Source organism: Oryctolagus cuniculus, chromosome 3, assembly GCF_964237555.1.
Source record: "Oryctolagus cuniculus chromosome 3, mOryCun1.1, whole genome shotgun sequence".
In the NCBI taxonomy this organism is placed as follows: Eukaryota; Metazoa; Chordata; class Mammalia; order Lagomorpha; family Leporidae; genus Oryctolagus; species Oryctolagus cuniculus.
In genome coordinates this window covers 184,163,665-184,179,188 of record NC_091434.1, presented here as the reverse complement: position 1 = coordinate 184,179,188, position 15,524 = coordinate 184,163,665, and the positions used below count along the sequence as shown (strand labels likewise).

The window sequence follows — 15,524 nt, the reverse complement described above, 5'->3', positions numbered from 1 at the left end:
GGGTCACTTGGAACTGGGGCTCCCTGGGCCAGCCTGAGTCACATCTTCCCAGCACTGGCCATGGACCATGGACGACAGGTGACATCAGTTAGGGTACACCACCTCTTACAATCTTGCACTGTGGGGCTGGCATTGTGGCATAGCAAGTGAAGCTGCTGCCTGTAACACTGGCATCCCATATGGGCGACAGTTCATGTCCCAGCTGCCGCTTCCGGTCCCACTCCCTGCTAATGTGCCTGAGAAAGCAGCAGAAGACAGCCCAGTGCTTGGCCCCCTCCCACCCCGTACCCACGTGGGAGACCCAGAAGAAGCTCCTGGCTCCTGGCTTCCACCTGGCACATTTGGGGAGTGAACCTGCGGATGGAAGATTCTCTCTCTCTCTCTCTCTCTCTCTTCCTCCTCCTCCTCCTCCTCCTCCTCCTTCTCCTCCTCCTCCTCCTTCTCCTGTGACTCTGGCTTCCAAATCAATCAATCAACCTTGAAACAATCTCTCATTATTAAGTATATACTTTTATCATCAGTTTTTATTTACAGAAATGGTACTGATTTTCACTTCATGACAAAGTTTCCTTTCAAAATAAATGCACTTAAGTTGGTTTAAAGGACATTGGGAAGTCAGTGATAGTCTGGGTGACCCGCAGATGTGGCAAACATCGTAAAGATGTTATACACATGACAGGATTTAAACGAGTAAAGTCTTAACACTAACCGGGACTTGGCGTTCCTGGTCTATAGAGTTAGGATAAAAAATGAAAAGTTCAGCTAACTGCACTCCATAGTCACAAGCTGAATGACTTGTTTTAGAACTTGTAGGGCAGGCATTCTAACACAGCAAGCAAGACGCTGCTTGCGATGCCCACATCCTGTTTGGAGTACTTGTTTGAGTCCCAGTGCTACTACTCCTGACTTAGCTTCCGCTAATGTGTGCTCTGGGAGGCATCAGGTGGTGGCCTTAGTACCGGGGTCCCTGCCACCCACCCAGGAGACCCGGATGGAGTCCCAGCTCCCTGGCTTCAGCCTGGCCCGGCCCCAGCTGTTGTGGGCATTTGTGGGGTGAACCAGCGGATGAGATCTCTTCCCCTCTACTGCTCTGTGTCTCTCTGCTTTCAAATAAGAAACAGATGAATCAATGTAACACTTTCTTTAAAACACTTCTCTCCCTGGCTGTGTAGGTGGTCTGCTGCTGAGACCTGGTTCCTGGCTCTGTGAGGCAGGGGCTCGGCTGCCCAGTTCTGTCTGAACCGGAAGCCCAGCCCAACTCTACCACACGCACTTCTCCTTTTCAGGCACACTCTAAAATAAGCTCAGGCTCTGCACGCAACATCGGCTGCAGCGTAGCTGAACATCAGCCTGCCAAGACGCCTGTCCCTGTGCTAATGCTGGGGACCGGGAGCCCCTCCTTGCGTGGCACAGGGATTGTGAAGATGTGACTAAGTTAAGGACCCTGAGAGAGGGGGTATCCAGCTGATCTGGGTGAGCCCTTCGTGTACGCTCCCTATTGTAGGAGTCGTTCTGCAGGGAACCGGAGTGATCGGGAGAAGGTCGCGGGGTGCCGGAGCAGAGGCGGAGGTGCCATGGCCGGGGAGGCCCAGAAGCACCCGGAGCCCAAGGAGGGTCCAGCCCTGCCCTTAGGGTCCTCCTTGCCTTTAGAGCAGCCAGACTCACGCTGGACATGTGGCTGCCAGAACTGTGAGAGAAGAAATTTGTATTTTAAAGCTAGAAGCTTGTGGCTATTTGTTACAGTGACAACAGGAAACGAATATTCTTGGGAAAGATTGTTTTACTTTTAAAATTCCCTCGGTTTCTGACAGAATTCCCCACATTCATTCTTTTTAAGAATGATTTATTTATTTATTCCCTCTGAGAGGCAGAGGGAGGGAGGGAGGGGGAGAGAGAGAGAGAGAGAGAGAGAGGGAGAGAGAGAGGGAGGAGACAGACAGTAAGAGAGAGCTCCCAGCTGCTGGCTCGCTCCCACAGGCCTGCCGCAGCCGAGGCCGGCACCCAGGCCTCCCTCGCGGGTGGCAGGACCCAGCACTTGAGCCGTTGCCTGGGGCTGCGAGTGCGATCATCATCCTGGCATCCGCAGTGGAGCTGGGATTCACACCCGGGAACTCCAACCTGGAGGCGGGCACCCCCTCCCGGTGTCTTACCTGCTGGGTCAAAAGTCTCTCCACCTTAGTTAGTCTGCTAGGTAAGGCACCACTGTGCACCACTGTGCGCCTTAAATCATTCTAATTCAAAAGACCCAATCAGTGGGTTTCAAAGTGTATTAAGCCTTTGAACAGGCACTCACGAGGCTGAAGCGTCAATCATGGTGCCCTGAGCTAACTGGGAACATTTCACAGTGGTGACACAATGCTACACTGTCATGATCTCACAGATTCAATCTATTTTGTATGTCTTCATCTGCTGGGAATTATTACTTTTTTGACTTAGTCTTGCCCGGTCTAAAGTCGGGGTGTCGGCAGGGCTGGGATCTTCTGGAATCCCCAGTGGAGTGCCTGTTACTCGCTCCGGGCCTCACGGCCACAGCACTCCAATCTCCACGTCCAGGCAACACCACCTGTGCACGGCTGGTGACTGGGAGGGGGATGAATAATCTCCCAGGTGGGGTGCGACAGTCCCAGTGTAAATAATCACGCGACTTACTATGTCTCGAAGGTTTAGGCCTGAAAAACTGGTGGGTTGTGGCTGCAATGGTGAGGTGGAGATGGTCGGTGAGCAACAGATTTAGGGTGAAAACAGAAATCAGTTTTACGTGTGTCAAGCTGAAGATGCCCAACAGCCACTGAAAACTGCAGTTAACTCGGAAACCAGAGAGAGCAGCCTGGAGCTCAGAGCAGAGAACGAAGCGGAGACAGAAAGGTGGAGCTGGTGACTCGCAGACGGGATTTACAGATACTGACAGAGGAGAGGAGCCAGCAAAGACACTGAGGGGCAGCCCCTAGCCAGGAAGAGGATCTCATGGAAACAAGAGGAGAGAGCATTTCCAAGAGGAGGACGCCTTCTGCTATATCAAAATGCCATGGGCCGGCGCCGCGGCTCACTAGGCTAATCCTCCGCCTGCGGCGCTGGTACCCGGGTTCTAGTCCCAGTTGGGGCATCAGATTCTGTCCCGGTTGCCCCTCTTCTGGGCCAGCTCTCTGCTGTGGCCAGGGAGTGCAGTGGAGGATGGCCCAGGTCCTTGGGCCCTGCACCCCATGGGAGACCAGGAGAAGCACCTGGCTCCTGGCTTCAGATTGGTGCAGGGCTCTGGCCACAACGCGCCAGTTGTAGCGGCCACTTGGGGGGTGAACCAACAGAAAAAGGAAAAGCTTTCTCTCTGTCTCTCTCTCTCTCTCACTGTCTAACTCTGTCTGTCAATAAATAAATAAATAAATAAATAAATAAAATGCTATGGAGAGGCCAAGTGAAAAGGCTGGCAGGAAATCCTGAGAGTGACAAGATCAGAATCGTGGGGCAGTGCTGTGGCGTAGCAGGTAAAGCCGTCACTTGCAGCGCTGGTCCCATATGAGCGCCGGTTCGAATCCTGGCTGTTCTAATTCCGATCCAGCTCTCTGCTATGGCCTGGGAAAGCAGCAGAAAGTGGCCCAAATTCTTGGGCCCCTGCACCTGTGTGCCTCTCTGTAACTCTGCCTGTCAAGTAAATAAATAAATCTTTAGAAAAAATAAGTTTAGAATCATCCATGACCTTGTCAAGGGCAGTCCCAGTGAAGCTGTGGGTACGGAAGACAACCTGGAACAGCTCAAGAAGGGACTGAGGGTAGAGAAGGAGCATGACAAGCCACACAGTGCGTTCCAGGGATTTTATTGGGAAGGAGAGAAGCAAAATACGGCTGAAATCAAATGAGCTGGCTTTCCCCTTGGATATGGAAGCCTCTGGAGTAGGCCTGCGTGCTGATCCAGCAGGAAGGGAGACATAAGTGCTACAGAGGAATAACCGATGACAATGAGCAGGAGACCGCGAGGGGCAGAAGTGCAGGGATTGGTTTGACACAAAGACTCCCCCTCTCCTCCCGAGCACCAGTTCATTAGTATCTGTTGTTGTACATTTGGTTCCTAAGCAACCTGCCTTTGTTCTCTGCATGAGAACATGCGGTGGTTTATCCCCAAGGTCCTAGCGAGAGGACAGGAAAGGACAGGTGAGTGGAGGGAGCGGATCACAGCACCTGTTTGAAACGTGGCTGACCTGGTTTCAACTCTGACTCAATCACTTACCAGCACTGTCATCTGGGTACACTATTTAACATCTCTAAGCTGTAGTTTCCTAATCCATGATATGAGAATAATATTTACATCTATCTTTATATGACCACTGCAAACTCATATGACACGGTGTAGAAAGCACTCAGCACAGTCCACGGAACATACGAAATACTAAGAGCTGTTAGAAACTGTGAGAACAGAATGCTTGCATACCTCCTGTGCATCTGTATAATGTGTGATGGATCTTCCTTGTGTTGTGGTAGAGTTGCTGTCAGGTGAATAACAGCCTGGATTATGTTGCTGTGGTGTGTGTGTTAGTGGGGCGAGAACTGGAGTCACCCAGGTCCCCAGCAGTCCTTTATTTGTCTTCCCCACAGGAATGAAGATTATGAACAATTTCCTTTTCTGGGCGTTTGAAAAGGGACAAATCCTCACTAAATGTGAGGCTTAGATAGAGTTGAAAGACAAAAAGACTGTCATGCAATTCCAACATGTCTGCCCCTTTGAGAACTGCACATCTCTAATTCAGAAATTTCCTATTAGAATGCAATGATCAGGCAGTGAGAACACTGCATTTCAACGTGTGTGGACACAGCTAATAAAGTAGTGAGAGGGAGACTTACAGCTTTAAATGCCTTCATTGAAAATAAGTGAGCCAAGGGGCCGGCGCCGTGGCTCACTTGGTTAATCCTCCACCTGCGGCACCACCATTCCATATGGCCGCCGGTTCTAGTCCCAGTTGCTCCTCTTCTGGTCCAGCTCTCTGCTATGGTCTGGGAAAGCAATAGAAGATGGCCCAAGTGCTTGGGCCCCTGCACCGGCATGGGAGACCAGGAAGAAGCACCTGGCTCCTGGCTTTGGCTTCAGCCGTTGCGGCCATTTGGGGAGTGAACCAATGGAAGGAGGAAGACCTTTCTCTCTGTCTCTCTCTCTCACTGTCTGTAACTCTACCTGTCAAATAAATAAATAAAATCTTTAAAAAAAGGAAAAGAAGTAAGCCAAATTATTAAGAAAAATCATTGGGCCGGCGCTAATCCTCCGCCTAGCGGCGCTGGCACACCGGGTTCTAGTCCCTGTTGGGGCGCCGGATTCTGTCCCGGTTGCCCCTCTTCCAGGCCAGCTCTATGCTGTGGCCAGGGAGTGCAGTGGAGGATGGCCCAGGTGCTTGGGCCCTGTACCCCATGGGAGACCAGGAAAAGCACCTGGCTCCTGGCTCCTGCCATCGGATCAGCGCGGTGCGCTGGCCGCAGCGCACCGGCCGCGGCGGCCATTGGAGGGTGAACCAACGGCAAAAGGAAGACCTTTCTCTCTCTCTCTCTCACTGTCCACTCTGCCTGTCAAAAAATAAAAAAAAAATAAAAAATAAAAATAAAAAAAAGAAAAATCATTTAAAAACTAAAATACACAACATCAAAGGGCAAACAGTAACCCCAATAAAAACACAAGAATGATCAAACTCAAAATATGAGCATAAATTAATGAAATAAAAAAGCAACAAAAATTAGAAGTGATCCACAAAACAAAAAATATTGGCACTTAGAAGGGGACTAATCAAGGAGCTTGGAACACAGGGAACTGTGTGACCCAGCAAAGGATATCTACTAGAAATCTATAGCAAGAGAAGAGTGAGGAATGAGACAAAAGGATCAGAAAGAAGTGGGCCTGGTAGACTTCCATAAACACAGTTGCCAACACGGGGATCAGTGTGGGGAGCAACTCGGACTAGACTAAGTTACTGGAATTAAGACTTATTCTATGCATCTGCTCTCCCACAATATGGCGCTGGGAGAGGAGGAAACAGCTTCTACGCAGCTGCCTCTTGCCAACTTGAGTGATGACCTCCAGGAGCTGATCCTGCTCCTGATTGGAGGAGAGCAGCGTACTCGGCGTGTGGGCAGCCGAGTTAGGATTGGCGGAGGAGGACTATAAAGGAGGAGAGAGACAACATGCACCAGGAACATCTAGGGGGAACATCTATCTGAAGGAACACCTGTGCAGCCCCCGAGAGAGCCGGCCGGCGGTGTGCCGCTCCCCCGCGGAAGTGGGGAATGTGGCGGGGGAACTGCCCTTCCACGGAGGTGGAAGGGACAGTAGCCAACCCGGGAAGAACCAGCAGCAAACCCGGGGAGGGCCGAGCAGACAAAAGAACAACGCAGGGTTCTGTGTCGTTCCTCCGCGAAGAGGGGGAGCGACAGATCAGAGTCCATGTGAACCCGCAGAACTCATCAGAAAGTCGGGGAGGACTAGCCACTGCGAGACTGGATTGAGCGCGACACTGATAGCCCGCACTTGTAAACAGCAGAAAGACACTCCCTTGAGCATAGAATTACAGTTACTGAAGGTCAGAGAGAACGGAATCGATGGAGAGACACCACGCCTTCATGGATGAGAAGCAGCAGTGCTGCAATAATGCTGGTGTTCTCTAAGTTGATTTGTAAATTTAATCCAATTTCCAGAAAACTTTTCAGAATTTCTTCATCAAATTACTTCAAAATTCATACGAAAAATAAGATACAAAAAGCATTTTAGAGTTACAATAATTAAAATGGTGAGGTGTTGGCATAAGCTAGACAAATGGATCAGAATAGACCCAACACTCCCATAAGTTGTATGACAGAAGTGGCATTATAAATCCAAGGGGGAAAGAGGGCAGGGCGGCAAGTACACTGTCTCTTTGCAGCCCTTTGAACTTGTCAGACGGGAGAATCTCACCAGGGTCCCACAGGGCAGAAATACAGAGAGAGAAAGGGGAGAGGGAAGGAGATAGGGAGAGAGAGGGAAGGAGAAAGGAAGGGGGGGAGGGAGGGAAGGAGAGAGGGAGAGAGAGAGAGAGAGAGAGCAAGCCATCTGCTGGTACCACCGGGTCTCCCACATGGGTGCAGGAGCCCAAGCACTTGGGCCACCCTCTGCTGTTTTCCCAGGTGCATTAGCAGGGAGATGGATTGCAAATGGAGCAGCCAGGACTCCAACGGTCACCCATATAGAATGCTGGCACCACAGGCGGAGGCTTAACCTACTACACCACAGCACCGGCCCCTCTTTTTTTAAAATTAATAAATTTGAAAGGCAAAGTGACAGGAGTAAGGAGGAGAGAGAGGGAGAGATCTTCCATCTGCTGATTCACTCCCCAAACATCTGCAAAAGCCCGGCTGACGGCAGGAGCTGGGAACTCCGTTCAGTCTCCCGTGTTGGAAGCCATGAGCCAAGTACGTGGGTCATCACCTACTCCCTTCACGGGAGTACTAGCAGGGAGCTGATTCGGAAGCAGAGCAGTCAGGACTCGAACCCACACTCCAGTAGGGGAGAGGGAGTTGCAGGCAGCAGCTTAACCCACTGGGCAGTGCCAGCCAAGGAAACCTGTTTTCATGAGCCCTCTCTCATCGCAGGGCCTGGCTCAACACACCTCTCCATTTGACTTCGGAGGACAAGGAGAGGCGGTGCATGCGCAAGGCGCATTGGATTCCTGGTCACGGGAAGAAGCCCAGCGTTAGATCAGTGAATGGACTCCCGTGTTTGCAGGGCGTCCCAGGAGACCAGGCACTGGGTGAACGTGCACCAGATGATCCCCCCGGGAGGGGGGGGGCATGCTGGCAGCCAGGACCTGGGGGAGCCGGGAGGTACCTGAACCTGAGGAGGAAGATGGCAACTCTAGAAAGGGCAACCGAGAGACCTCACATACGCCCCCAACCTTCACATTTCCCCCAGGAACCCCTGCCTGGAAGCGTGGTCCTTACAGTCTCTCTTGGTGTGGAGTTTCGGGTGGCGTATGGGGGCAGGAAGGAGGCCCAGGGAGTGTAAGCGTGGCTGCCAGTTGTTTTCTAAAGGAACAGAAACTGTTTGGAATTCACCCCTCACCTTCCTCTCCACGCTCAAGCCAGGGAGTGGGGTCGGCTTATAGTCACCTAGGAGTGGCTGCTCGCTTTCCAGTCAGTTCTTTAATTAGCCGGTGTAGCAGGGTTTTGCCTGCGCTGAGATAAACTGTAGAGGGAATGAGTGGTCGGGAAGGGGAGGGGGAGGGACCGGGGGGGAGGGAAGAAGGAGAGAGGGGGGGAGGAGGGAGAGAGAGGAAGGGAGGGAGGGAGGAGGAGAGAGGAAGGAGGGAAGGAAATAATGAAACTGAAGTAGAAGTGATGGCAAAAAAGTTCTTTTTCTCTGCTAATGAAAGAAATGTGGACATCAAAATACATTAGTGCAGCTGTCAAATTAGGAAAGAGTTTTACGGGAACCTTTGGTGAGATGGGTACACGGACAGAGGGCCTTACCGGAACAAGCTTTCTGGAAAGCACTTGGTATTGTGTACTGGTGTTTAAAACTAGCGGCGCAGGAGTCTCAGGTCTGGAAAATCCTGATACACAGAAATGTTCATTATAGTAGCATAACAGAAATTAGCTAAAAAATGGAAAGCATCCTAAATATTTAACAATGAGGGTGGTTTAGTGAATTGTGGCATGTCCAACAAGAGGAATGCAGCCATAAATATTCATAAGGGATTAATAACATGGAGGTTGTTTGCTTATGTTAAATGAAAAAATAGAATGATGGAGAAATAGAAAAACCATGTGCAGAACATGATCTCAAACACTACACAAAATACACAGAGAGAAAGTCAGGAAGAATCACGACAAAAAGCGAGGCTTTCTGAGTGTTCTGGATCCCCAAGGTTGGAAGGCAGCAAACGTCACACTCTGCTCCCACGTCTTAACAAACCCCTTGAAAGGAAACGCGTTAGGACTCGGCTTCCTATGTGACCAGAGCCTTTCCCGGAATTTCTGGCAAAGCTGTGAGAGCCGTGCATTGAGCAACCGTGACAAAGGCTTCTGTGCAGAGACTCGGCACCCCTGGGCTTCCCCTGTCCTGGGGCATCACCCTTTCTGCTCTTTGCCATTCCAAGGACGCACTGGGCTTCTGGAATTCCCCAAGCAGCCCTGCAGTGGGATGCTCTGGTGGTGACGATGAGGATGGGATGAGTGAAGGAGGGAGCTGGCTGCCCCAGCCGCACTCTAGAGAAGCCGCTTCTCCCGCGGCTGCTCCAGACCTGCAAAGCTGGAGAGAGAGCCGTGGGACTGTTTCCTTTTGCTCCAAACCTCAAGCAGTTTGACCTCAGTGCATGACTCATCAGAGTGTCTCCCAATCTGCCGGAGCACCTTCTTTGTCTGAACAGCAGACTTTACAGCTCCTGCTGAATGCATCAGGATGGGGCTTTTGTCTCAAGGAAAATGAAATATCGGGAAATTTCCCGTCTTTAAAAATTGACTCTTTTTTGAAATGATCCATATGGTTCATCTTGTTCTCGGTAAGGGCAGTCTAATTTGCCCCACCAGCGCTGCAGGCTTTTGCATCCTGTAGCAGTTAGTGACTGCTCTAGTTGTGAAAATAAACCCAAAGAAGGTGACCTGAGGCTACATATACTTCCCATTGTCATTTTCCAACTTACGTGTCCTTAATGCAAACAATGACAGATGTACATGGTCCCAACTGTGGGCACACTGCATGCATTCCACCCAAGGAAGCTGTTCTGAACATCGCAGTGCTGGGATGAGACGTGAGACAGCTGCACGCTACCTGCTTTTCAAGTAGCATCTCAGGACACCTGCATTTGTCTAGAGACAATTTGGCAGACAAATTGCTTTCACAATGACAATTTTTAAAGTAACAGAGGAAATGTTTTCAAGTCTTTTCTGTGAGCCAGAGCTTGGTAAAGGCCCTAGGTTGGAGTGTCTGGGTTTGAATCCCAGCTCTGCTCCCATTTCTAGCTTCCTGCTGATGTCACCCTGGGAGGTAGCAGGTGGTGACTCAAGTACTTGGGTCCCTGTCACCATGTGGGAGACCTGGATTGAGTTCCTGGCTTTGACCTGGCTCAGCCCCAGCAGTTGCAGGCATTTTAGGGAGTGAAGCAGTGGATGGAAGGTCTCTGTTTCTGCCTCTCTTTCAAATGTACAAATTAAAAACTTAGAAATGGTTTTCACTGACCCGAAAACTCATTCATGGGCATTCTTTGTATTCATGGGTATTCACGGGCATTCTTTGTACATCACTTTCCTACGACTGCCACATCAGAGCACCACAAAAGCTGTAGCTTAAAACACCAGGAACTGGTTGTCTCATGGTTCTGGAAACCAGAGTTTGAAACTGGTGTCAGCAGGGCTCCATTCTCTCTGAAATCTAAGGGGAGAATCCTTCCTTGCCTTCGTTGGCCTCAGCTGCCTTCAGATTCACTGATGTTCTGAGTGTCTCCGTCTTGTAGAAGGACACCGGTCAGTCTGCATTAGGAGTCTCCATTCTGCCTACCTATGTCTACAGGATGCCGTGTCCAGATGAGGTCAGGGAATGATACAGTCCAGTCTGTTTCATGTGCAGCCTAATGGTTTGAGGCTGAGCCTGATGAGGTAGTCAGGGCACAGCATGGGGTCCTAGGAGTAGGAAGCCAGGGTGCAGAGAAGGAAGGGAGAGTGAGACTTGTGGACCCCGCTTCAGGAGTTTGCCCGTAAATCTGCCATGATCTCTCCCCGTGTTTGGTTGTTTGGCTGCAGGGACTCTGGGTAGCACTGGCAATATGTGAACAATTCCCAACTGGATACAGTCAAGTCCGACACTTGAGTCTGGGCCGCAGAGTGAGATTTGTGGTTATGTCCAAGGCACTCTCTGCTGGTGCCATATGTTTGAAAATGTCTAAATTTTGTGCAGAGACACACGAGTAGCGTTTTCATGAGTGGAGTTACATAATTCGGTCATGGGCTTGCATAATAATTAGTGTGTATAATTAGGCACCAACTTCTTGTCCTTTAATTAGACAATCAAGAATCTAATTACAAAATTAAGATGTAATTACGTGGCCCAAGATCTACATATTTTTTTCTCATTAGAGATTACATTTAGAAAATAATTTACAAAAACTGATGAAGAAATGAACATAAACACCTGACTTAAGGACGTTAAAGAAAATATTAAGCGGGTTGGAAAGTCTCGTTCGGTCTTTCCTCATGGTGGAAGGGGAACTACTGAACATATCATCATCTATCTGGAAGAGTAACTTTTCCAACTGTGCCACGATCTTCAGCACGTGCACTAAAGAAGGCGAGTGTTAGCGTGACTCATCCACGGAATTCACACGTGGCCCTTGAAGATGGCTGGCAATTGAACGTGGACTTAAATGTGATGTCCTGGAAATTCATACAGATCTAATAGTGCCCCAGACATGAAGCTCTTAAGGGAGCTGAGGGGCTGGCACTGCGGTGTAGCAGGTAAAGCCACCGCCTGCAGTGCCAGCATCCCATATACGTGCCGGTTCAAGACCTGGCTGCTCCACCTCCAACCCAACTCTCTGCTATCGTCTGGGAAAGCAGTGGAAGATAGCCTAAGGGCTTGAATCCTTTTTTTTTTTTTTTTTTTTTTTTTCTGCTTTCCCAGGTGCATTAGCAGATAGCTGGATGGGAAGTGGAGCAGCCGGGACTTGAACAGGCATCCATATAGGATGCCAACACTGCAGGCTGTGCTTAACCCGTTACACTCCAGTGCCAGCCCCTATTTATTTATTTTTAAAATTGATTTGAAATGCAGAGAGAGAGAGAAAGAGAGAGAGAGAAAAAGAAAGAGAGATCTTCCACCCTCTGATTCACTTCCAAATCGCCTGCAACGGCCAGGGCTGGGCCAGACCAAAATCAAGAGCCAAGAACTATATTCAAGTCTCCCACGCGGGCGGGGGGCAGGGACCCAAGCCATCACCCGCCACCTCCCAGAATGTGCTTTATCAGCCGGACGCACACTGATAGAGGATGTGGCTGACTCAAGTGCAGGTTTAACCTGTCCCACTACAATGCCTGCCCCTGAAACGCTCTGATTTTAAGTCCCCTTTACTGGACTGTAAGTGGGAATGGGAAAAATCAAAGAATGTAGCAAACATTCCACCTTTCTGATAGGGGAGTGATTCTGACATCAGCGTTTTTCCTCCATTTTTTCCCCCGAGTTCGGTTCTCTTGGGAGCCAGGCTGTGGTGTTATTCTCTGTGTTCTCCTTGCTCCTAAATTGTGATTTGGCTGATCTCCACAGTATGCTAAACACCCAGTTTGACTCATTAATTTTTCTGAACTAACTGAACTTTTGACCTAATTGGCTGGCTGGTTAGGGATCAGGGCCATATGTCTAGGTTTTTCTAAGCCAGCTCTGACTATAACTGCTATCCCTCTGTTCCCATAAACCGTTGGAATATCCTATAATTCCAATGTTTTGACAGCCACGCTACACTTCCCAGACTGCCGCTTTCTCCTGGAAAGTGCCACAGAAATCTGTCGGACCACGCTTTCTAGATTTTGGTTACAAAACATGCTTCCCACATGGCTGCAGGCTGGGCAGGAAAGGCTTAGAGAGGTTGTATGCAGTCGGCAATGGAGAGTGCCCGCCAGGGTGTGCCTCTGCCCCCATTTTTATCTTTATTAGGCCAAGGAATGTGATGAGGGACAAATTATGTAGAGAGGCTGGGGTCAGTCTTGACCAAAAGGACACACAGATGAGCACAGGGAGCTTATTTCCTGCCACTGCCAGTTTTCTGCCTGGCCTTTCAGCAACTGCTCACCACAGACAGGGGCAGAGGCACTGAGCGGGGCCAAGGGGCGTTCTTACGGTTCCCTGGGGCCGGCACTGGCGTTCTCACGGTTCCCTGGGGCCGGCACTGGCGTTCTCACGGTTCCCTGGGGCCGGCACTGGCGTTCTCACGGTTCCCTGGGGCCGGCACTGGCGTTCTCACGGTTCCCTGGGGCCGGCACTGGCGTTCTCACGGTTCCCTGGGGCCGGCACTGGCGTTCTCACGGTTCCCTGGGGCCGGCACTGGCGTTCTCACGGTTCCCTGGGGCCGGCACTGGCGTTCTCACGGTTCCCTGGGGCCGGCACTGGCGTTCTCACGGTTCACTGGGGCCGGCACTGGCGTTCTCACGGTTCCCTGGGGCCGGCACTGGCGTTCTCACGGTTCACTGGGGCCGGCACTGGCGTTCTTACGGTTCACTGGGGCCGGCACTGCAGCGCAGCAGGCTAAGCTGTGGCTTGGGACATCAGCATCCCACATCAGAGTGCAGGTTCCAGTCCTGGCTACACTGCCTTCCCATCCAGCTTCCTGCCAGTGTGCCTGGCCCAGCCCCAGCTGCTGTGGGCATTTGGGGAGTGAACCACAGGATGGAAGATGTCTGTGTCTGTCTCTCTCTACCTATTCTCTGTGTTTTTCCTTGCTCCTAAATTGTGATAAAAATAGATAAATAAAACCACACACACACACACACACACACTCAGAGTTTACTGCTAGGATTCCAGGCGGGAGGAGCAGTGGACTACCTACCTCACCTTGATGGCGCCTCCTGACTCTGAGGGCTGGGGACCCCTTGATCTCTAGCCCACCACTCCCTCGGGGAGAATTTCCCGGCTCCTAGCACATCTACTTACTTCTAGGCCACCCTCTTCCGTCTTTAGATGAGTTAACCTGACACTTTCCCTCTGTTCTCACTTCCAGAGAACTCAGTAACTCTGACTCCTAACGGGGCCAACAGCAGGAGCACAGACTGCAACTTCTCATTCTAGAACTTGCTCTCCCTCCCAGGTACTCCACGTCGGCTTTCTCGAGACTGGAGAAGTTGGGCATCAGCCATCCCAAGCCCTCCCCTTTTATTGGAAACTTGCCGTTCTTCTGCCAGGTAAGGAGCTGCCGTGCTGAGCCCAGGGCCAGCCCCCGCCAGGCCGCCTACACCTAGCATGGTCCTCTGCTGGAGTGAACTCTGAGTGAGGGCGGCGATGCCCTTCTGCTCCGTGCTCACTGTGTGCAGTCCTGTCACCCAAACCCTCAACCCTACTGAGTGTCGAAAACCATGCCAGGGCCCGGAATGCAGAAGCACAAGTTACTCACATCACGTAACAGCGACAACTCCAGAAGGGACACGCACTAGCACCTGCATGGGAGGCACAGGTGGTAGCTGTGGCCTCCTTTAGGGGGGACATCGCTTAGGGCTGGGTCACCCAGGGACTTCCTGAGGAAGACAGCCCTGCGTGTGCACAGTAATGCATGTGACTGCTCCAACAGGAGAATGGTGGAGCAGGTCGACCAGCACTCTGCACCAACTAGGAGCTGACCATCAGGGGGCCCTGGGGTGTAGCTGTGATAGAGAGAGGAAGACCAGATGACTTACAGTCCAGAAAGGCAAGCAAAGAACCATTCCTTTGCTACCCTTTTTGAATAGGAGAGGCACGTGAACATGGAAGATTATTCTGTAGGAAGAGGAACTCCGGTTAAGGCTGTAGAATCCAGTTACTGCTGAAGGGATGAGGCCTGGGTGTAGGTTGGTAGTGAGAGCAAAGAGAAAAGGAAGCTGGAGGGGCCGATGCTGTGGTGCCGGCAGTGCCAGCATCCCACATGGGCGCCAGTTCGAGTCCCAGCTGCTCCACTTCCCATCCAGCTCTCTGCTATGGTCTGGGAAAGCAGTAGAAGATGGCCCAAGTCCTTGGGCCCCTGCACCTGCGTGGGAGACCCGGAGGAAGCTCCTGGCTCCTGGCTCTGGGTCAACCCACCTCTAGCCATCTGGGGAGTGAATCAATGGATCGAAGACCTTTCTCTCTCTCTCCTCCTCTCACTGTCTGTAACTCTGCCTTTCAAATAAATAAATCTTTTAGAAAAAAAAAAAGGAAAAGAAAAGGAAGCTGGAGGCAAAATTAAGGACTCTTGTGACGAATTAGATACAGAAAACTCAAGGCAGAATGAGCCCACGTTTTGAGCCAGGAAACAGGCAGAATGGGCATGGGTGGACAGAAGCAAAAGGCCGGGAGGGCAGTGGTTAGGGCGCAGGCCTGTTTACTTTAAGCATGTTGTCATGGATTCCGAGAGACATGGAGGTGGGGTCAGTCAGCAGGCAGCTGCAGAACAGGCCCAGGACTCCCCGAGGGCTTCTCAGAAGTCAGATGGCTTCTACTGCTGACTCAGGGACAGCAGACCCAGTCAGACCCCCAGACCCAGTCAGAGCACCAGACCCAGTCAGAGTCAGACCACCAGACCCAGTCAGACCACCAGACCCAGTCAGAGTCAGACCACCAGAACAGTCAGACCCCCAGACCCAGTCAGAATCAGACCACCAGAACAGTCAGACCCCCAGACCCAGTCAGACCACCAGAACAGTCAGACCATCAGACCCAGTCAGACCACCAGACCCAGTCAGACCACCAGACCCAGTCACACCCCCAGGCCCAGTCAGACACCAGACCCAGTCAGACCACCAGACCCAGTCAGACCACCAGACCCAGTCAGACCCCCAGACCCAGTCAGACCATCAGAGCCAGTCAGACCACCAGAC

The 15,524-nt window shown here is 51.2% G+C and overlaps 1 protein-coding gene across 3 annotated transcripts in view; it reads left to right on the top strand.

Annotated features, from left to right (window-relative positions):
* Nucleotides 1-15,524, top strand: part of TBXAS1 (thromboxane A synthase 1) — a 196,494-nt gene that overhangs the window by 23,847 nt on the left and 157,123 nt on the right. For all 3 annotated transcript variants that reach the window (XM_070071414.1, XM_070071415.1, XM_051835662.2), the window contains exon 2: nt 13,787-13,880. In XM_070071414.1, the coding sequence (XP_069927515.1) occupies nt 13,787-13,880 (94 nt within the window). The remainder of the gene's footprint in view (nt 1-13,786; nt 13,881-15,524) is intronic.